Genomic DNA, 23,541 nt, shown 5'->3' on the forward strand with positions numbered 1-23,541 from the left:
GTCACATTTTGACATTCACACATCATATCTTCATATCCATGACAGTGAAACTCGATTCATTCATCCACACAATGCTGCAGCATGGCTTCGTTTCAAGGCTGAGGAAATGATATGAAATCTTAGATCAGCATGATTCTTTCAGGCGACGCGCTGTGACCAAAACAGAAGCAGCGTATATTAGCGTGCCTCTGAAAATGATGAAGTGTTTTGCATAAGTTGCATTTTAATTCTGTCTCAGAAACAGACTGAAAAAACAACAACTGCTATGATTTACACCCAATCAGCAGCAAGCGGCTAATTCTCACATTAAGATGCAGGAACTTCATTTTGAAATAATCAACTGGCTTGATAGAAACAGAAGTCTAAATGTAAAGTGATACAACGTTAACCTTACTGAACCTTTGGGAGTTTAAGATGCTATTAAAAGTATCATTATCAAGGAGAATCAAGATGTAATCTCCAGGTGTGCTGTCTATGTTTTTGGATGAAATGAAAGTAACGAAGGTACATCAAACGCCGAGCACACACACTCACGTAGTGGGCCGTTTGATCACAGCCTCAGGATGTAAGTGAAGGGGATCACCTTGTAACCATTATGACCCATAAAAGCCTTTTCTGATCTGAAGTAATGAGACAGAGGCCTCTGTTCTGGGACAAATTCTGAAAAGACCATGGAAACTTTACTGTTGAATAAAAGCTAGTTACTTGCTCTATACCCTTCAGACTGTGCGAGTGTGTGCGAGTGTGTGCGAGTGTGTGCGAGTGTGTGCGAGAAACAGCTGGGATTGAGAGACAGCCGCTGCAGGTGTGCGTTCAACTCTGGTCTAAATGCAAATCCAGTTTACCCCCCCCCCCCCCCCCCCCTTGGAAGAAACAAACTTCATGGTCAATCTGGTCAAAGCCTTTAAGCCCAGACAGCTGAAGCATGTACACAAAGTGTAAACACGGAAAGCTTGAGAGGTTAAAAAAAAAAAAAGGCACACATGCAGCCACACACTCAAGTTGGTCACAACACAGACATGTAAAATAGTACACTGGCACACAGACACATTCAGATCAATGAAAGGAACAACATTGCACTTTGTCCCTGGATATATTTCCGTAGTTTCCATTGGCTTTCCTGAGCTACAGCTACAGATCTCATGTCCTCCCTCTGATTCTTCTACAATTGACAGACTCAGTCGCACAACATAGAAAAACAAGGAGTGATAGGAATACCTTAACATTTGTCTTTTTCCCCCCCCCCCTCACCAGATCATATAATGCACGCGGTGCAAAGAACATTTCTACTAGCTGATAGCATCTCTGTGCCCACTGTTTGAAATGAGGAATGCACATGATGCTAACAAACCACTTTAGGGAAGCTGAAACATAAACAGCTTAAGATGTTCGTGTCTGATTATGAGAAGCTGTTTGCAAAAAAAACAAAAGATTCTAAAGAAAGCTTTTAAAATGAAAATGAATAACAAATAAAAATCAATAACCAGACAAATAAAACCTCATTTTAAACCAACAGAACATTTTTAAATAAATTAAAAATCACATTCAAAAAGTGGCCAAACTCAAGACCAGCTCTACATTTTAACCGTAACATGATTTCGATACTCGTCGTAGACTTCCTTCAGTTTTAGGATACTTCCGCGCTCGGCTTCCTTCATACTGGCGCTGATGGCACACGCACGGGTGGGTCTGCTGATGCGCGGCACCTTGCTGCACCAATATGGTCGTAAGTGCTGTGCGGAGCAGAAGTTGATGAAAAATGTGCAGGTGGCACACAAGGTCTCTAGCGAGCCAGGGATGATCTTTCTTTTCACTTTTGCTTCTTGGGATTGATGTGTAGTCAAGCGGCTTTTCAAAAATACATTTGGCTTCTTGGCAGACAGGCATCAGGAGACAAGAAGTGCATGCTGGGAGACGATTATCTCAGTTCACTTTACTTAGTGTACGGTGGACAGACTCTCTGTGAGGAAATAAATGTCTTTATAGGATGAATTCAACGACAAATCAGTGTTTCTTTTGTCATTTTGTTTGACTACTTCCAAGGTAGAATTAGCTATACATTCATAATGGCATCTTCAGTCAATGACCTTAGCGTCAGACTATCAAGCTTGAAGCAACTGGCCAGAGGAGTTTTATCTCGGCATAGCTCAGGGGAGATGGACGTCAGCCAGAGGAAGATCTGTTGTGTCGGAGGAGGCGGTGCAATGTGGATAGAATAATGACGGTTCAAGTAAGTTCAGACATGTTCTTGAAATGGACAGAGTTCCAAAAAGGTCCTCCAAAAAGCAGCCCGAGGTGCTACTGGCACTGACAACATTCAATCTGCTCCTTTATACGTTGGGAGAATGAGTGTGTGTGTGTGTCTCTAATTATGCTGTCCCTTCAAAACAAAAATAGTATGTTCCTTACGTAGTCCTTGGTCCTTTATTCCTTCTTTCCTGCGACATGGTGATGTCACTTCCTCCTTACTTCGTCCTCAGGATCTCTCTGCTGCTTTATGAGCCTCTCTATCTCAGCCCCCAGAGTCTGTAGGTTCTCCTGTTAGAGACAGAGAAGACCTTTAGACTTAAATACAATATTTAATGTGAGGATACTTGAGAGGGAACTGGTGTGCTGTGGCTGATTATTCTATGTGGATATACTCTGTGAAGAAAGCCTATTCATGAGAACAAAAGTGGCATTTAAAAGCATCAATAACATTTACCGTTTTAATATTAAGAGTATTAAGGCGTATTGTCGTAGCTTCTGAAGAAACCACATCAACTTTTATACGTAATGAAAAACAATCACAGATTTGAAAATGTCCCAAAGCCAAATTATTCATCTCAGTAAATGTGATTTGGCTTTGTCACAGTGTTTTTGTTTTATTGTGGCCTATGATGAGTGTTTTTATAGCATTACTTCCTGCTTACTGCCAATCATCTTTCATCCACTGAAAGAACAATACTGCCCATACACATCAATTAACAATTCATTGTCTTACTTAGGGTTTTTAAGGAGGGCGTCTTTAAACAAGACAATATTGAGCTGCTCGTTTGCACAGACAAACATCAAAGAACAATACATGTAGACGGGACAATGCCACGTTTTGAGACGACTCCTTGTTTACGTGGGCAGATTAGAATATTTTAATTGTTTAGCTTTGTTTTCGCCCACTGAACGTGATGTGGAATAAAGATACGATTGACACTTTCCAGTATGTAGAAATTCAGTTGTATTGCAGTGCATAAAGCACGTATTAAACACTAACGGCATGTTTACTTCAAGAAGGATTAATAATATTAGTGACTTACAATCCGTTTACCACCATGTTTCCACACACTTCAGACTCATCTATATCTTACAACTCTCATCACATGTATACATACTTCAACTGTGCCGCCATCCTGGCGCTACATTTTCTTATAGGGACATCGTCTGTGCTGAATGAGGCTGAATACAGTGGATATATTCTTAAAATCAATGAGTAAGCAGGAGAAATGAGTCTCAGTTGTAGTGGGGCCCAGTTTCCTTTCTAAGCATCAATAATGCAGGTTCTGAATTAGACTCTCAAATCTCAACTGAGAACAGTTGATAGAAACCCTGCAGAGCACACGGTCCCTGACTGCCGGGCTGTCAAATGAAAAGTGACATACAATGTGGCACATGCTATAGCTGACTTTAAAAAAGGGTTTGGGAGATTCGACCCAAACGTCAGACAACCTCACCGGACACAAAGTAGCAGCTGGCTCGACGTCCCCTGCGCTCGGATTAAATTCCCCTTTTATCCACCCTCACGCCCTCACGCCCTCACGCCCTCACATTGTTAGTAGTATTTTATTACGGTCCCTTTACGGTTGAAAGTAAAGCCGTTAAAAAAATAAATAAATCTTTCAAGATTTTAACTGTGCTATTTCTGTTGTGCAGCTTGGTCCTAATTTATAATTAGCCAAACAAAGTTAATTTTCACAAACTTTTCTTTCTAAGCCCTTTGTGACTTAAATGAACATAAATAAACTCCATCAATCAAGATGAAGTATTTGACATTCTCTCTGACAAACATTCAAACACTGAATCTTTCTGAGAAATATAGAGCAGAAACAACAAAACACAAAGAGGATAAGTTATTGTATAAAAGCTGTGAAAGTATTCATTTTAAAAACCAGTGAAAAGGAACCCAAGAATACTAAGAGCTGCTTCTTCACATGGACGGGTTTGTCTGCGATGCCCGAGCGTGTCATGATCACCGTGCCTAAGAACTAAATGAGGCTCCCCATCAGTATTCAGCATGAGCGGTTCGTACTGTGGAAAGCAGAAGAGGCGCCCTGCAGTACTCTGGGCGGGTGTCGGTGTGAAGGCTTAAAAAATTAAGTGAGCTACATTTTTCAGAATGAAAGAAAATCTAAACGCCTACTTACAGTAACACATCATAATTCTCAGTTTACTTTAGATACATGCATGAAAATAAAAACAATATATTTCTTAATTGTGTACGTGTATGTATTCTTATACTGATGTTCATTAACTTTCTCTGTTATCAAAATAAAATGCCTACTGAATTAAGTTATATTTTTTTAAGAGGGCACAAGTTTCTGCATAGAATATGGAGAGGTAGAAAATATTCAGAAACACTTAAAAAAAAATAGCAGAATACACCTTTACTACTATAAACACTATGTGTGCAATAAGAGCAAATGAACTGGATAACGCTGATAAGAATGAATAATTAAAAACCATTGTGCACAGTGCATCTTATCCGTGTGGTGACACACAACCTGACAAGATCTCACGCCGAGCTTTCTGTATTTAGATTTGACTAAACATGGAGACGACGGCGCCTGCACACTTTATTAGTCAAAGTGAAGCATGACACTGACTCAGCCAATTAATTATCCACTCCGGTCATCGAAGCTCAAAACAATTAAATCACTCACTGCAAATTACACATCATCAATATTACCAACGTGTGCACATTTCTTCTGCATTTAGAGCTCATTCCTTATGGAGTGTGACGCTTGCTTACCTTCAGAGTAATGTTCTTCAGCAGTGTGTCCTCCAGCACAGCTTGCAGTTTCCTGTTGATCTCCAGCGACAGGTCCAGAGTCAGCCCGCTGTCCGCCGGGTGGGAGGTGTAAAGCGAAGCCATGATGCCTCCCCGCCGGCTCACGTTAGCCTTGTTAATGTCCGACGCCTCTGATGAGAGGGCCCCCGACTCCTCTCTTAGCACATAGCTCTGGATAATTCTGTGGGGAGGAAGGGGGGAGGAGAGGGTTCAAAACGCTGTACTCGAAGAGGAGGGGAAACGTAGTGAATGCGTGGCATCAGCCGCAGACTGTTGAGCGAAGAAAATTGAAAAATTGTTTCCCGCGGCAGAAGCAGCGGACGTTTCTGGAATAGTAATTCCAGCGGGATGGCTTGTTGAACTACGCACGGGATACATTCGGTCATAGTTTATACGATGAATCTTGTGCCAGTCAGAGGACGAAAGGTAATGGAAAGGGCGGCATATGAATGGGCTGGCAGGATTCAATTCATCAACTACATGTCTGTGTGAAAGCGAGATAAATCTTCAGGTTACATTTTCATCTGAATGACAATGGGGGAATTCATTTGCTTAATAGCTAGAAACTTTTGTCTAATTTTCCCAGCGCAGCCCAGACTGTGACAAACAAGTGTGTTTCCATTAAGAGGAAAACAGACCCCGAGAGAGAGAGAGAGAGAGACTGGAATTCATTACTGTGTCCGACATCGCTCTCTTCTTCTGAATATGCCACCACAGACTAGGGAAGACAATACAAAAGCAATATTCAAGATAAAAGGAGATGGTTAAGGAAATGAGTGTTTGAAGCTCATTCACAACATTTCTTGTGTGCATGTCTACTGCCATGGGAATGAGGATGCTCGGTCTAGACTCCCCCCCCCCCCCCAGGCATCAAAGACAAAATGAAATGCATACAAGGATGGAAATGCAAAGCTTTTTTGCAAATGCAACTGCGTTCATAATTTTCTCTTTAAGACTTGGGGGAGTGTGGGCAGGTGAAGAGTGTCGGGTAATGCCCTACAGAAAAAGGTCAACATCCGCCTGTAAAGCTCTCGAGATGGAACAGTAATCAATATTTTAAAAGCGGCTCTCTACCCGGCTGTACATCTTAAGCACTGACCTGAAAACATCCACAATGCTCAGCCCCCCCCCCCCCACACTGACATGTCTGAGCGTGACTTTTAGAAGGTGGGGTAACTGCAGGAGCAGCACAGTACGTGAGCATCTGCAATATAGGAGGATTCATACCTAAAAATCTACTACTACTACTAATCATTATCTAGCGATCAAAACAGGAATTACAATCATAAATACCATAAATAAAAAGTGAATGGCAAACAGTTTGCGTTCTACGTCCTTCAGGATATCCCCGGCCTATGCTGCGCTGGCCTTGATTCTTCACGCGTGGCACATAGACGTGCTCTGCGCCAATACAACACATTTATGGTCTATAACAAGTCAATACCTTAGTGATCCAAGCTAGACAATTACACTGACTTCAAGTAGTCTCTTTAAATTTTAAAGCTCCAATATTTTACACGCGATAGATATTGATTAAAGAGCCTGCTGTTTAACGACACCCGTCTAGGAAGGTGTTTTATGCAAGTGAACGTGTTGTTGAAAGAGATCTTGGAATGGTTGAAAACATGCCATTGACTTTCTGACCATTCAGAATATTCCATGCATTAATATAAAGGTTCCCAATACCAAGATAATTGTGTTGCACATACTGCTGGGCATGCAGCAGCAGCAGCAGCCTGGGATACTCCAGTCTCAAACCTTTTAGAAATGTGAAAGCAAAATTTGGAATCAAGCTATATTTGAGAGAGAAGAAAAGAATCAGTCCCATCTTTATTATGCAATTAATAAGTAATTAATGCATTTTCTGTCTTGAGAATAAATAAAATTATACAGCAGCTAAGAACTACAAAAAAATCTATCCACACACACACGCGCACACACACACCTGGGCTTGCACAGACATCAAATGAGACTTACCTCTGACTAGACTTGCAAGGGTCCATATTTGGACCCCAGTTCCATCACGTCAGTGTTTAGTAAAAAAACAAAAAAAGTGACAGAAATTAAAGATGGGGCCACATGGTTTGCTGAATGGCATGCACAGGTCGGCGGGGTGCAGGGATGTGAGCAAGACAATAATTTGTTAGTAAAATGTCCTTTTTTTCCCTTCTTCTTCTTCTTCCAGCTAAGAGAGTGCAAGCAATGAAGGCGGCAAGTCAAGCATGCATGAAGTGAAGGTGGCAGTTCACAGAGTACAGTACGGCTCTGGGATATGTTGTGTCGGACCACACTACAGTAAAAAAAGCGCAGCTCTTAAGGTGACTAAACCTTGTGTCCAAAAAAGGGGCAAGACAAAAAGAAAGAAAGAAAAGAAGGTATGCCTGTGGGTGTTTGTATGTTTTTACTACACAGGCTTAAAAAAAACTGAATTTAGAACGCAAAAAAACTGTTTTATGTTAAAGACTGCAACAACTGTACACGTACAACTGTACATGCTCAATACATGTAGATACTTATGATCAAATCTAACTGTATCCACCATAATTTACATTTACAAAAGCATCCACAAAACTCTCAGCCCGACCTTTCCGTGGGACAGAAATCCCAGATAACCTTGAAAAGCTCCATTGGGATATATTTGAACACATCCAGCATCCATAACAGCCCTCAACAGAGCGTATCTTGCTTAGCATTCATTACGACCCTAACAAAGTGAAAGGGGTGCTCTCTACATTTGGTGAACATAAGGCCTGCTGTTCTCATCTGGTTTGAAACATCATTCTAATTCAAGTCACAATAAAAAGGGCCCATTTAGACTTAATGGTCAAAATAACCAGGTGTGAGTATTGAGGGACAGACGTCACTGCCCTTGAAGGACGATGCTGCAAGTTTTAGCTCATTTACTACAAATCACATATACTGTGTGTAGCCAATGACCCGTGTTTGTCTTCCAAGCCGTGTATGAATACGCCACTCGGAAAACATATTGTATGGCTGCATGCAAGTAAACATCTAAAAATAATCCTGTAGCAATAGAGGATTTACTCAAGTCTCCCGAATAATGCAACGATCCTATAGGTTTATCTCGAGCACACCATTTTTATTAGTTCAACTTCAAGAAATCATGTTTTTCTTTTGCATCAGTTTGTCCTGGCTGATGGCTTTAAATGCAGTAATACCCATGAGCCTCAGCCACCGCAGCTATGAGGAATCAAGAGGCGCGAATCAAAAAGGCTTACACAGTGCAGTTGGGAACACAAAACGCAGCGTCATAGTTGCTGAATTCATACAAGAATTGACCAAAAACCAAACATTAATTGAATTAAGCGGCAGATTGTATCATCAGTTTTCTCAACTGCTTAGACTTTAGGTTTCGCCTGCAGCTAACACTGCATGTGACAGAGTTTTAAGCTCTCTGATTGGATATTCTTAACAAAATCGCACTTTGGAACTTTTACTTCCTGAATCAGAGGTACCTAAAATAGATCCTCCCACTTTGCAACTCTATATATTCTTTAGAAAGTAGTGGGCACACGTAAGTAGTAAATGGTGACAATCGTTAATAGTAAATGAGCTTAAAGATGCAAAAACGCTGCTATGATCATACAACAGAGTGGTTATGGATGTGCAAACGTAAATCAAACATTAGCCTTTCTTCCACTAACTGTCCTTTGTCAGAGACGCACTAAGCGTCTGCTTCCACACCTGCTTCAGGCTTACAGTTAGCTCATCAGTGTTCACCAGGCTGTCCTGGAGGGATAGGGACAGAAAGGCAAAAAGGACAAATTCACATCCACATTCTGGGTAGTGCAACACCCCCCACCCGCTTAGCTGAGATTCTGCAGAGCTAAATTTAGCACAGCAACCTCTCGAAAGTGGGTTGAGGCCAATGGATCCAATAAGTGTGTAGCCGAGAATCAAAAGGAGAAGTTATCCAGGTAGAATCAAGTTCGGATGTTTGGATTTCTCCGAGCGTTTGAAAATCAATGAGATTTCACTCATTTCACTCTGTAGAGAAAACGTTTCCATGTAAAGTCACATTCACACATTTTATCCAGACGTTGGTGCACAATCCACTTCAAGGCCTAACCTATACATAAAGTAGCGACGTGATAGTAGCTCCAACGTCCTTCACTAAATGAGGCTCCCCATCAGTTTAGATGAAGGCCACGAGTACGGATGGAACATCGTTAAGGATCCATACCAATGCACTTCCCCCCCCCCCCCTCCTTTATGGGCTCGACTATAAATAGTTCTGAGTGAAGTTTGTCGAATCACAAGTGCGGCCGTGAGTCTGAAGAGGAGAGACGCAGGAGGAAGTAGGGGGCCATAAACTGTGTGTTTAAGTATCGTGCCGTGTTGTCAAGGCGAGCTGGAGCAGTGGTACACCGGGGAGGGAGGTACGCTGTGCCTAAATAATGGTGTCAAACTAAAAGTATTACGTCTAGTCTAATAAATAATCTTTTCTAATTAATTCTGTATATCTATCTGCATCACCCAAATCTACAAAGTGTTTATCATGTGTAATTAAGAAGATGTACACTGCATTAAGTCCTTAAACAGCAGCTGCAAGAAACTGCTGTGCTATACTTGTTATTACTGGACGTGTTGCAGGTTTCACCAATTGTGTCCGTACAAGTTTCCACAGGAGGTTTCGGGGGAACCAGGATACAGAGTATTTGGTATTTGAACTTTGTAATCAATGAACCTGAATCTTCCTCAGTGCATTCTCTTCTCTTTAGAGAGCAAGGTATTGCATTTAGCTGAGTGTTCCTGTATAATTTAATGGCTGCTGGTTGTGGCTTGCATCTATTAAAGTAGTCACAGTACTGAGCGGTTAACAACCTTTAGCAAAACTGTATTATTACTGCACTACTGTGACAAAAAAAACAAAAGCTTTATGGTCTGAAACACCTTATACACCACCTTCCACTGCACCAGTATCAGTACACCCTGCATTCTAGGGTCAAATGGCGCTCAAAAAATTCATTCAGCATTTTATATAGCAGTAAAACAAATAATAATGAAGATCTTCTGGGCTCCCTGTGCTGTACTGGTCCATGCCACTCACTTGGTCTTTTTGCGTATCTCCTCCACCAGTTGCTTTATGTGATCTTCCATGAACTCAATTTTTTCCTGCTTGCGAGCCAAGGCCTTTTGCAGACGGACAATGCGCTCCACCAGCACCGTCTTGTCGACCTCTGGGAAGCTGTCCACGACCACCACTGAAGGAACCGACTGGCTGTCCTGGTGAGCGCTCTTCAACACCATGGCGTGCATTCAAGGAGCCTGAGGAAACGGGGATGGGGAGATGGAGATAAACTTAGTAAACGCTGTGTTGTTGTGACTTTGGTCATGCGTCAACTACCTGCAAGCTATACTTTCACTACTCGTTATATTGCCTTTTCATTACGTTAAATAAACACTACCCGTTTTGGGAGGGACATTTATGCCACCAGACGAAAAACTTAAGTAAAAATCTAAACTAAAAAGTATTTTATGATATTACTTCTGTATGTGTTAAATACTAACCAAATCCAGGAGCAGTACCTGAGGAACTTGAGCGACTGCCCATACTGCTGGCATCCCGGTCGCAGCCTCCGTTCTCAACATGGTCCAGTCTCTTACGGGCTGAAGAAGAGAAAGTAAAGAACTGTCAAACAGAGAGATTGACATCAAAAAGTCTGTGTGATCGACACAATTTGAAAGTTATGATAAACTCTTTGACAAAAATACTATTGGTAAGTGCATTAATAGTAAGTACTTGAACTGAATTGAGCAGAACCTTGCACCGTGTGCGTGAAATAACACCTTGACCGACTAGTTTCATGTGTGCCATTTGAGAGGTCATTGCTTGTCTTAACAAATGTCAGTAAAAATGCACTATAGCCATGAAAAAATGAAATCTTAAGAACACATTATTAGAGGCAGAAGCCCATAAAAAAGGTAAAATGAAAGCTAAGCATCATTGTTTTTCTCTGCAAAGGTGTCTACCTGGATAAAAGGTGATGCAGAGTGCTTTTGAAGAAGAGTGCACACTCAGCAAACCTTCCATGCATAAAGGCTTAAAATGTGCTGCAGTCGGTGCCCTGCAACGGCAACACTGATGAACGATCTCTCCTGATAAGAATTTCCTTCTGTCCCGTCAACTAAAAAAGGTGGAAAGCTTGTGTTTACAAGAGAATAGTGCTGAACTTCATCCCTTAAGGTCGCTGTGTCCCAGAGAACCAAGTAGGGGGAGCTGACTCAGTCTATTAAGTATAATCCTAGCATGAGAAGAACATTAGCTCTTTATACGCCACACCTATCTGTACACTCACACCTCCCTTGTTTCTAGTCACCCTGCACCTTCTCCTCTTAATCTGCACGTGTGACCTGACATTAAATCCTGAGAGGGGACAGTCTCTCAGTTGAGTCATTCTATAATTGAAGATAAATGAACAGTGACGCAAAATTAGATGATGGGAAACAGGAAATCTATCATATTGGGAGATGGCCTTGGATACATGAACACACTGGCCACTTCCACAGGGGCTTGAAATGATACGCAATCTAATACAGTAACTCTGACACAGGGTGCTATTGTTTTAATACACTTTTGAATTGATTCCAGTTGCCTGAAATAACAAAACTGGAGTAAAGTTTTGTTTATTATATTTTGTCCACGTTATTTTGATATCCTATTTTTTTTTTATGTATAAAAATGAGGAGACCTCTGCGGATAATTCACCTCCTGGTAAAAAAAAACCTCCTGAATGGAGGAATCCTAACCGGGAGAAGCTCCATTGACAGCAATGGTGGTGAAGACAACAACTCCCATGATCCTACGCGACGTTACGACGCCACCAAACCCCGTCTTTAGTTAATTGTTATGATTGCGTTTGTTTGAATATCAGCTGTGATGCTTCTAAATAGCAAACATATTGCAGTACTTTTTGTAAAGCATGAAGGAATACAGTCTGAATCTGCTGAATGGGGATGTGACAACTTGATAGTCACAGAATGAATGAATGAATGAATGAATGAATGAATGAATGAATGAATGAATTTCTACTTGAAAAATGGTGCCTCTAGTCAAGATGGCGCAGAAAGCCTTGGCTGAAAACATCTGACTGCAGCATCACACTAAGCTCCATGGACCTCATGAGGTGTAATCCGCCTCATCAGTTGATGAAATAGTTACATTAAGTTGGGTACTGTACCGTGAAGGAGCTACAGACATGTACTGTAAACTGCTTTCCTCACCTTGTGTTAGTTGTTTCGTCAGGTCTTTGATATTAACAGCTTGTTTCCTTTTCTGAGTCACCAGCTCATCCCTCAGCTCTTCAACTCTGGTCTTTAGTTGAGTCCCCTCTGTCTGCAATGCTGCCCGCTCCTCCTGCAGGCCTTGCACCTCCTGCTGCCTCAGCACCTCTTCCCGTTTCAGCTGCCGTGACTGTGGGATTAATGGAAACGGGGAGGAAATTATAGATGCATGCTAGATATTGTGACATTGGCCGCTTGTTCTAAATGGTTAAAGTTCCCACACCTTGTCATCTAGCAGCCTGTTGGTCTCCTCCAGCTTAGCTTGAAGTTCAGTGAAGCTGCTGTTGAGCTGATCCAGCTGAGACTGTAACGAGTTGCTCTCAGACTGGAGCTGGGCGTTCTTACTGCTCAGCTTCTCTGTGAAGCCCAGTAACTCGGCCTCGCGCTCCCTGCTGCCTTGTACATCACGCTGGAGGTCTACCATCTGGTTGGTCAGGCTGTCCACTTCCTCACGAAGAGACGTGATCTCCTGTTTATCACTGCGGGACAAAATAATTATTGGCAAGGAGTTAATAAAGACAGCAACAGACATTAAACCGGCATTCACAATGAACTTCCCTTTTAATGTGCTTGTGTGAAATGCTGTTAGGGATCTAACAGATTATCTATCCATATATTACAGGCAATTATGCTTAATAAGGCACAGAAAATGGACTAAGACAGATTGTTGACACAAAGATCCAATACAAAAAAGAAATCATTTACAAAATGAAGATACAAACTATTGCCCTAAAGGACAGACCTGCTTGAAGAGAATCCGACTGCACTAACACTTTGCTACTAACTATGTGACGGTGGATGTTATCGTATGGTTCTGCCAGTGTCGCATTTATGTTGCTGCCGCAAGAAATTGTGTAACGACATCATCTCCTTTCCTTTGGTAAAGGATGGTCCAGTGTACCTTATGCTAAAGGAGATAAGAAAGGAAGCATTGAAGCTCCTTTCCTTAGCATTTAGATCCGACCAGCTCTCATCATGCCTGCCACTTAGATACTTCCGGGTCATTTCACTCAGTTAGTTATCTAAGCAAAAAAGACTATTTGACCACAGTTAATGTGTCAGGATGAAGGTCACCATCTTCACTGGTGGTGAAGTTCTCTACAGACCAACAATGTTGGTGCGAGTGGAGGAAAAAAAATAATAAATAAAATAAAACTTCCTGCTGCTCAGAATGACAGCCAGAAAAAAACCAGAGAAGCTTTTTGCATAAATCTATTTGGGTTGGCGCCACCTACTTATGGCACTCTGGCACACACAGAAAGCAGCATTTCAATAAGTGGAAAAGTTTCTCAAGTCCTCTGCACATGGCCGGCAGAGCCACAAACCCACAGAGGGACCCGAGTCCCTTCCTGCCCCGTGTGCTATATCTGTCCCTGGCCTATCTTTAAACCCTGCAATAAGGCACTTGCATAAAAAAAGTGACGAGAACCTTATTACAACCTGCACTGTTCTATCAAAACCAATTATGTTTGGCAGTTTAAGTACTGTTCCTGCATGTTCAGCGTGAGTGTGTGCGTGTTCACCATTGATGCTGCTCCTGGAGCGCAGTGATCTCGTCCAGCTTTTCTCTCTGGCGTCCGATCTCAGCCTTCTGCCGGTTGATGATCTCCCTGTACTTGCTCAGCTCGTCCTCCCAGCGTGGGCGCTCGTCCTCTAGACACTTTAACTACAGAACAACACACACACACACACACCCTTAATTAACCTGAATACCTGCTGGTATCATGTGCACACACACACACAGATGTTCACGCTGAATATGAATGACAAACCTTGGTTCGTAGAGTAATGAGCTCGTCCATGCCCTCTTTGTAACTCCTTTTCAGGTCATCCAGTTCTTTGGCCTTCACTCGATGCACCTGCCAGACGCATTAAGTTCTGCATTAGATATGTATCCAGTGTTATGCTTTTTACTTTTCTTTAGCAAAAACCTCTGAATCCTAATTGTTCAAAGGATACCTAATTCTAAAAAGGTTTATTCTCTGTCAATTCAAATTGCGATCAATTAGATTAGATATTTTTACACATTAAACAATTCAGTTAAATTGTTGTCACACTTAGTGGAAACACATTTCTTTCTGGGAAAAAAAATAACAAATCATTAATTCATTGCAGATGCATTTCCTGGAAAACCAAGTGTTGCATTCATCAACATAATTGTGTGTATGCAGTCATTACACATGCGAAAGCAAAACTTAAGGTTTTAATGATTCGTCTTGATCGTCAACTTTTCCTAGAAGCTATTACCGTAGTAGCCTGTGGTATCCAAGACAACGTGCCACTGATGGAGGTGCCGGCAAATTTGATGTCTATTTCGTCCATCCATCAATCTCATCCCATTTTAATGTTAACACCCACAGAGTAATAGATACCCAACCGCTTTGTTTGCATTATTTATGACTAAGTTGCATCATAACTTGAGTATAACACACATATTGAAATAAACACAGGTATGGACCAACTTATTCATCAGCAGGGCAGCGCTATCCTGTCCTAAAAACAATCTGCACACAGTGATAGGCCTACAATATGACATATTACCAAGGTGTTGGAGTTCATTGTATTAATTTTACCAACAAATATCTGAAATAAACAGGACTAAATCAAGCTTTTCCACTAATACATCAAAATTCTAATTTAAGGCAACTTAATGACTTCTAAAGGCCCGATATGTGTAACCTTAATTTGAAAGGCTCCTAAACAAGAATGATGTCTTCTGGGTTGTTGTTGAAACCCACAGCTTCGTATTGATCATTTCGAGGCCATTTTATTTTTAAAGAGCGATTCCCCTCAGAATGAGGCACAGAGGGAAAAAAAACAAACAGGCCATTGTGTTTGGATTGAGTCCATGTTTGTGCCTGTGTGCATGTGTGTCTGCCTGTAGAGCCCATGTGCCAGTTAGTTACTCATTCCTACTTAAGGTAATTACACCTCTGATGAAAACAGCTGAAAAGAATCATTTCTACTAGAACAGAATAAGACCATCAATGTTTTGGTGGATGGTCTCAAAGATGCAAAAAGAAACAGAATTATTTCTTATGTATGAAGCGAGCATATAATCTACTAACTCTTCTGGTAAAGCTTCACATGTTGCCCCCCTCGCTGGCCACCTTAAGCTAATGGATACACACTAATGAGTTCTTGTGCATACATGCGTGTGAGGACGTGTTTGTATGTGTGCACAGTGGTCGGTACCTCTAATTGCTCTGTTTGATCCTGCTTGTGTTTCTCCAGCTCTACTTTGGTCTCCCTCAGTTTAGCGTCAAGCTCGTTGGACTTGAGTTCCTCTGATTCCTTAAGGAGAGAGGGGGGGGGGGGGGGGATGTAAAATATGTGCAACAGTGTAAATAATATCTATGATTAAGTGAATTAAAATGCAAGAATGGTAGAAATAAAAATATTAGTTAAATGTACAATATAAATGAAGTCTTAATGCCAGAGTAAACTAGAGATGTGCGGTCACTGTTGTCGGAGTACGCACTGATAAGCACTACTGCTGAATACAAACTAATCTTTACAGCATAGAAAGAAATCCTAACGGCTCTCTACTACCATCACAAGGTATAAATGAAAACTGCCCTTCTCCTGAAGCAGGAATCAATCAAGCTCAATTCCTCTCATTGAATAGCATCTAAATTGTATATTGTGTATTCAACAAAGAAAACAAAAAGATAAATAATGACATGGAAACTGTCATTCAGTGTCATTCATGAGAGAGCTTAGGATGTGATGCAGCTGGACGTTCTCACGTCATGCATCAATGACATTTGATTTCTTTGACCAATTGTTTAGTTCAGGGTCACACACACAGGGTCACACACACACACACACACACACACACACACACACACACACACACACACACACACACACACTTCCATGTGATAAACGTCACACACCTGGTATGTTCGGATCATGTCCTGGCAGTTCTTGCGGATCTGCTCCGTCTCTTCTTTGGCCTGGGCCAATTTGGAAGTAGTTTCTCTCAGTTTGTCTTTAGTTTCCTGCACACGGATAAACAACATTAACAACATTTTGTAATTATGACACATTTCAAAGCAACGGCTGTACTGTATGAGGACATGCTATTTCTTACAAAATGTTCCTGTTTTGCTTCTTCTTTTCCTGGCAAATGCATTTATTACTATTATTTGCAGACAAAGCAATTTACACACATACACACCCACAAAGAGAAACACTAGTGGCTCAGCGACTGTGGCCTTAAGCAACTATTGAGCTTTTGCTTTCTCCTCTTTTCATAGTTGTGCATTTGCTTGGAGGCAGTTAGAAATGAAAGCATTATTTCGTAATAGATATTTTTCAAAAATAGCTACATTGTTAATGATGATTTCCTTGCAGGATCATTACTGTACCATTTTCACTCCCATTTCATTTCGCCCCCGACTCAAAACAGTGTGTAATCATAAGTTTTATGGAGCGGCTGCAAATAAAATGACTGAAGGGGGATGTCATTTGTATCCTGGAAATACTTAGCAGGCGCGCATCTTTGACAAACAGGCGTATGTTTCTAGACTAAATTAAGAAATCCAACATTAACCAGAAATCTAAATATGTTCTTTCAAAACAACTCCATGTAGTCAACCTTCTTAAACATGTCAATGTTTAAATTTAGCTATTTGTATTCAGTGTATCATTTGATTAAATACCGACTACAAAAACAAGGATCTTTATAGTAGTATAGTATATAGTAAAGATTTGTTTTCCTTATGTTTGCCTATAAAGTGAATCGTTGCTTGCCGTCTGACTGCATTTCTGTTGAACGGTTTAACACAAAATAACAGTTACATTACCTTGTGTGCATCCGCCTCACTCTTAAGTTTGTTCTGGGCCCATCTGACTTTGATAAGATGGGAGTTGATTTCCTCCTTCAACTTTTCCACCTCTCGAGTCAACCTGCCAACCTCGCCTTCCTGAGAACACAAGAGAGACGGGTGTAGCGGGAACAATATCAGAGGAGAGGACAGCGAACACATCTTTGGCTTTAGCTGAGACACTTTTTAATTAAATCAGACTGCTGAGATGGAAGACTCAAAAGCAGCGTATGAAAGACTACCAAGATAAAAATCTGTATGCACCGAACAATGTTCGCTATGTCTTTGATGAACTGATATGGAGAATAAACATTGGTGTGAAATACAAACTAATGAGTAGGGCAGCTTTGTATGTTCATAATGTCTCTAGTGGCAAAGTATACTAAATGCACTAAATGTACCACATAAAGCACACTGCAATAAGTTCTAACGGATAAATAACAACAATAGAAATACTCATAGAAAATGTTTTACTTCTGTCGCAGGTTAACTTTCAAGCTAAATGCAAATAAAACGGTCTTTATGTCCTGATTTAAACGGTTTTGAAAACTGCCCCTCCTTAAAAGTGCCAGTGTTTACCTTCCCATCATACAGCTGCTGCATCCGACCTTTCTCCTGAGCCAGCTGGTTTCCTCGGAGGGCCTGTCGGTCTACCTCCTTAGTGGCTTCCCTCAGCCTCTTCTCCAAACTCTCCTTATCACGCCTCAGGTCGAGGGCCTCTTTCTCCCCCCGCACGTATTTCATCACCATGCCCTCCTTCTCTTGGCGTGCCTCGTCACACTTCTTGTTCACCTGAGGTAGTTGTGAAGATCATGAAATAGGTTTATATAATTTCCCACACCTCGGTCACTCCGCTGCTTTTCTGATCAGGAGAAAGTTTTCCTTTAGAAAAACCTAGAGGGAGACGGCTGGGGAGAAGTTTAGCATGAGGAGTGTATGGGCTACTCTACATAGCCTGCTGCAACTTCAACCTGGACTGGCACAAGGGATATGGACAGTTGGATAGATGGATGGCTGAACTTGCATTGCAGGGTGAATGGAAGACAAAGCTGCTGACTTACTTTGTCACTGTCAGCTTGTTAACCTTTGACAAATAGAGTTGACATGCTTCCACTTTGCAGATCCTCCTTTTAAGACTAAGGCACATCGAGGTACACACTACGGGTCTCACACCTGCGTGTTCATTCCTCGTGCCGAGGTTATGCCCATGTGCCATTTCTTAGTTTGTCAGTTAACAGTTTTATGTTCACAGCATGCTACAGCGAGCTGGACTTTTCTGGAGAGCAAGACTAAGGAGGGAGAAACTGTACAAGTACGATTTTCTTTTTTTTGTGTGTGTTTACTGAAATAGATATAGCACAGTTTGTGCACCAGGCATCACGATGTTTATTCAGGTGGCACCGAGTTTCCGTAAAATAACAGAACAAATGTCTCAAACCTCAGGGGCAACAGTTGAATAGGACCGAGCCACCATCTCACTACAAGGGAGGACTGATATAAAAAAGGGGCTAAAAGAGACGACTGAGTGCAAAGTGTACCTCTTATTGTTCACTGAACGGTGAAATTAAAAATTGGGAAGTGTGACAAAACTGTCAAGAGAAATGTGCCCTACGTGATTCCAAACAGGTGTGGAAACTATTGGATGGAAAATGTGCTCTCCTGCACTATTCACTTAACAACTGATTAAATCTGCAATAACAAGAGTTAGATGTGCAAAGACCTTCACCGTTCAGCTGCTAGTTCTGTGCAAACATATTCAAAGACACATGAGACACAGTGTGTTGCAAAAACCAATGCATAGCATTTTTGGCCAGTTGTGATGATCCTCAATTTAGCAATTTCAACATTAGCAATAATTAAAATCTCAAGATGAATACAACACTTCTTTAGGTAAGCTTGTACAAGTTACTCAGTCAGTGATCTTGATGCAGACAGGCAGAAAGTCAGGTTATAGATTGAGATACTACAGATACTGTAGAAGGAGATATTCAGCATTTCATCACACAAAAATGAATAAAAATCTTTAGTGCATTTCACAAGACTGTTCGTCATCTCTAAACTCTCTTAATTAAATATTAAAAATACATTTTCTTGTATGCATACAGTATATACCTATTGATGTTGTATGCATTGATGATTAAGAGTGCCAACAAGTGCTGTGTTGTGGTTTGAAAAGTATTTTTTTCATGTTTGAAAGTCTTCTGCTAGTTAGGACAGGATGCAAGGGCATAGCAATAATTTCCTTTATTTATTTTCTTTTAAATCAGAGGGCTAAAGAAATGAAATGGATCCTGGGCGTTTTCATTGAGACTTTAAATGACATATTCAAATCAGGAAAACAGAGATACTGTAGCAGCCAAACATGCAAATAAGGGTCAGGGTGGGGCAAAACTATGTTGCGTGACCAGCTTTTCAAACCGCATTTTAATCCCAGTTTTACCTGTTCAAGCCTGTAGGATGTGTCCTTCTGCATCTGCTGTAGGGCAGCTTTGGCTGCATGGTCCTGGTGGATTAGTTTATCCCGCGACTCCTTCAGTTCTTTCAGCAGCTCCTCCACCCTGCCCTCCAACTGTAGAAACAGGGAGTACACAAGGTAACCAACTTGTGAGGCAACATGTAAGCCAGTGCCACACCTGGGCTCACCTACGTCACAGGATGACACCCGGCACACAATGTAGGATGCTAAATAGATTTAGACAGCACACATGAAGCGGAAGGCAGTCAGAGACTTTTACTGTAAAAGATGACTGAAATATCTCTGGCAATACAAGCCTAAAATAATTACATATGATGGTTGGAGAGAGAAAAAGAAAAAGAAAAAAGGGGTCAAAGCATACATTGGTTGCATGTCATAAAAAACCCTCCTACACCCTTTTGCTTACACAATGCTTAAACAAACGCCGTTACTAACAAAGCATGAATCAACTATTGTTCCTTCTATGGCAACAGCGATGCTCAACCCAATGAATAGAGAAGTACTTGTGTTTTGGTGTGCTAGGTAGACTTTGTAAATCAAAGGGTAGGACACACACAGACAAACATTAGTATTTCTTTAAATACCGAGCTGAAGCTGGTTGAGAGTAATGCACTAATTTCCTTTCTTTAAGCTGTGACAGTCCCTCACCCAAAACATTATACAGAATTTTTTTTTGCAGAAATGCAGGTGCTATGTGATTATAATTAGCAGAGCTCAATGTCCCGCATCAGGCAAGAAGTCAGACAAAACATTTCAGAGGAGTGCATATGGCAAATAAGATTCCATTGTTTTCAAAAACAGCTTGGAGAGACATGCAGGACAAACATAGCCCATTATTTTTACAATATGCTTGTGTTGGCTCAAGGGAACGATACAGACCACGTCACAGTTGGTGCCATATGAACAATGTGAATAGACGATAGAGAATGAAACAAACCTTTTTAATAGTGGCCATGTGCTGCTTTTCTGTATCGGTCCTCTTTTTCAGTTCGTCCCTCATGTTGTCCTTCTCTGAACAGATACCCAGGATCAGCTCCTGATGTCTCTTGTTTTCCTCAAGCAGCCTATGTACACAGACAGAAGTACCCCCCACACCCACACAAGTCCAAGCAAATTAGTGAAGAATTTAGACCCATAACAAAAGAAGCTATGTACTGTATAAATAGCAGTTTAAAATAATGGGATGAAGGTGGGCTAGTGCAGCTGCTCTAGGCAGCAGGTGAACCACAGACATGGATTAATCTAATAACTGACACCATAGTGTAATCATTTTAATGAAACAGCAGTTTACCTCTGAATAGATTTCTCCTGCTGTGCATAATTGTATTGGACACACTTCTCAAAGACCACCATGCAGTTCTCTTGATCTGTAGCGAGTCCATTGATAGGTGGGCTTCCTTTCCCCTCACCTCCACTTTCCCCCTCAGGCAGCTGACAAGCCAATAGCTCTGACTCTAGCTCATCCAGTAGTGACTCCTGTGACAGCGAGCGCTGGATCTGAGAGATAAGCTTTCGGCTGCAATCAGTGTCATACGGGCTTGACAAGGAATGGGAGGGGGCTGAAGTGTTGGCACTGGTTTGTGGGCTGGAAGCAGGTGAGGAGCTGACTGTGTCCGACCCAGGGGTTGAAGGGCCATTACAGAACCCAGAAGTGGATGTCGAGTCGGTAAGGGAGTTCTTGGAAGCGATTTGGACGGAAGAGGATGATGGACTCTCAGCTGAACCACTATCATCAGCAGGCGATGGCTCTGTGGGACAATTTGTAACCAAGACTGGTGGCTGCTCATTGCAGTTTGGAGTGGTGGCATGAGAATCCTTCACTTCATCAAAAGTCAATAAGGTTTCTATTGTGCCGTCGAGAATAGAAGGAGAGATTTCTACTACATCATCCAAAGTGGTGACTGGAGCTACCAAAGCTCCACCAGCTTCATCTGGAACTGTACTGCCATCACAGCCGGCGTCAGCATCCAGCTCACCCCCTTCTACATGTTCCTGACTGCATGTTTGAGCTTCCGACCTTGTCTCTATGTCTGTCTGAACATCTGTCATAGTCTTGTTTATTTCACCGTCAAGCTGTGCTTCATCTTTTGCCTGACTGGTTTTTTCTGCCTCATCTGCACTGTTGTGAGAGATTTGTTCCTCCTCTTCTAAGTCAGATGTGCTGTTGTGAGGCTGATTCACCGGGTGCGACCCTTCCGACACAGATTCGACCTCCGATCCTTCCATCATGTGTGTATCTGAGACAGGACCAGGCTGTTCCATGGTCCCTCTCTGGTTCAAATCTGACAGATGGAGAAGACACAGAGAAGAGAGGGAGACTGAGTTGGAGCAAATACAAAAAAAAAAAAACAACAGTTTTTAGGTGAACAGCCTATTCCTGGATGTCACCAATACTGCAGCCCAGGGCTTTTTGCATTGCCATTAGGTACAATCCTGTCCTTGGGTTGAGCCAGGAAAAACCAGAGAATAAGCTTCATATTTCCTCATGTTAGTTCTCTGGTGATTTGCAAGTTTATCTTTTAACAAAAGGATCACATAACTCACAGACGTGACGTAGTTACTCGCATTACTCACTTGGTAGGATCTGAATATTATGCAAAGGACTGTACAATGTTAGACTTCAGTTTCAGTTTCAAGTATACAACTTTTCTAACCGTGTCAAATGAACACAGCAATAAAACAATAAGGCATATCCTAAGGGCAGGCCGCTGGTACATGATGAACACATTCTATTCTCATGTTTACTTTTGAGACTAAGCAATACATACTTTGTGAATTAGCTTGATGACACTTTTCTTGTTCACCTTATTTTAGGGATATGAAAACATTTTACCAAAAATTAACCAGCCACTTAGCCTATGCTCACATGAGCCATGGAAAAAGTGAATAAACTAAGTTGCCCTGTCTCAGTCTGAAACATTCAGTCATGGCTTGAACCTATTCAATCAAAGATTCAGCAGCTGTTGACATTCTTTGATATGTTACACCATGTTTCCTGACCCAAAACCCCCCCAGCACCATTTGTTATCGCTTTTTCAATGCCAACTTATCCGTGTTCACTCCAGTTGTCCCATTTCTGCGCTATTACACAAATGGGGATATCAATTTAACTTACAATAAAAACTGGAAGCATAGTGCTTACCATCGTATTGTGGTAAATGGATCATAGCCACATACAGCGACATAATCAAGCTTCTCAAGTTAACCAGTGAAAGAACAACAGAACCCCCCCACCACCACATATAATAGCATTAATGCTCTTGCGACAGGTGTCATGCCATCACTGTCAAAAGTAGTTCACGTAATGTCAGTAACCAGCCTTATTAAAAGACCTCCTTTCGGTTTCCATGTATCGGGTTGGTTACTGTGTAGTTAGCAAGCAGCAGGCCGATGTGCCATTTGTATTTACTGCCGTTTTAGTAACACTTCGGGACATTTAACGATAGACCTAGCTAACTTAATCTTGCTAGCGGCTTATTTAACCATAACAAGGCATTAGGAAAACACAGCACATAACGTAACACATAGCAAACTCAAAATACGTGGTTCAAATAGATTTTACGCATAACTGCAGTCTGACATATTGTATGGAGGCACTGCTTACTGGAGCTAGCTTAGCTAACGTTGATAAGAGAGGCGTTAGCTACAATACTGCTAGCGGAGCAAACGTTAGCAACCGACAAACATGACAAATAAAGCTTAATAAACAAGGTTATATTTTCACCAACCGAATGCGAAAAGTCCATGGCGTAGTTCAATGCGAAGAGAACCGGGATAAGAGTTAACTTTGGGCTTTCTGCCTTACCAGCTGATAGCCCCAACAAGTCACTTTGATATGACACATCAACAAATATGGCCACTGCGGGAGAAATGATGAGGTGATATAA

At 41.5% G+C, this 23,541-nt stretch overlaps 1 protein-coding gene across 1 annotated transcript; it reads right to left on the minus strand.

Annotated features, from left to right (window-relative positions):
• Positions 1-867: 867 nt before the first annotated feature.
• Positions 868-23,507, minus strand: ccdc186 (coiled-coil domain-containing protein 186). The gene is given in 17 exon segments (XM_029455824.1): positions 868-2,538; positions 5,003-5,222; positions 10,113-10,288; positions 10,290-10,330; positions 10,574-10,672; positions 12,287-12,476; positions 12,570-12,825; positions 13,870-14,012; positions 14,119-14,205; positions 15,542-15,640; positions 16,246-16,350; positions 17,158-17,277; positions 17,758-17,970; positions 19,619-19,747; positions 20,592-20,718; positions 20,946-21,936; positions 23,383-23,507. Coding segments are annotated over 16 exon segments (3,060 nt in total). The 5' UTR covers positions 21,917-21,936; positions 23,383-23,507; the 3' UTR covers positions 868-2,454.
• Between the last annotated feature and the right edge of the window lie 34 nt (positions 23,508-23,541).

The sequence above is a fragment of the Cottoperca gobio genome, chromosome 19 (assembly GCF_900634415.1).
Source record: "Cottoperca gobio chromosome 19, fCotGob3.1, whole genome shotgun sequence".
Taxonomy (NCBI): domain Eukaryota; kingdom Metazoa; phylum Chordata; class Actinopteri; order Perciformes; family Bovichtidae; genus Cottoperca; species Cottoperca gobio.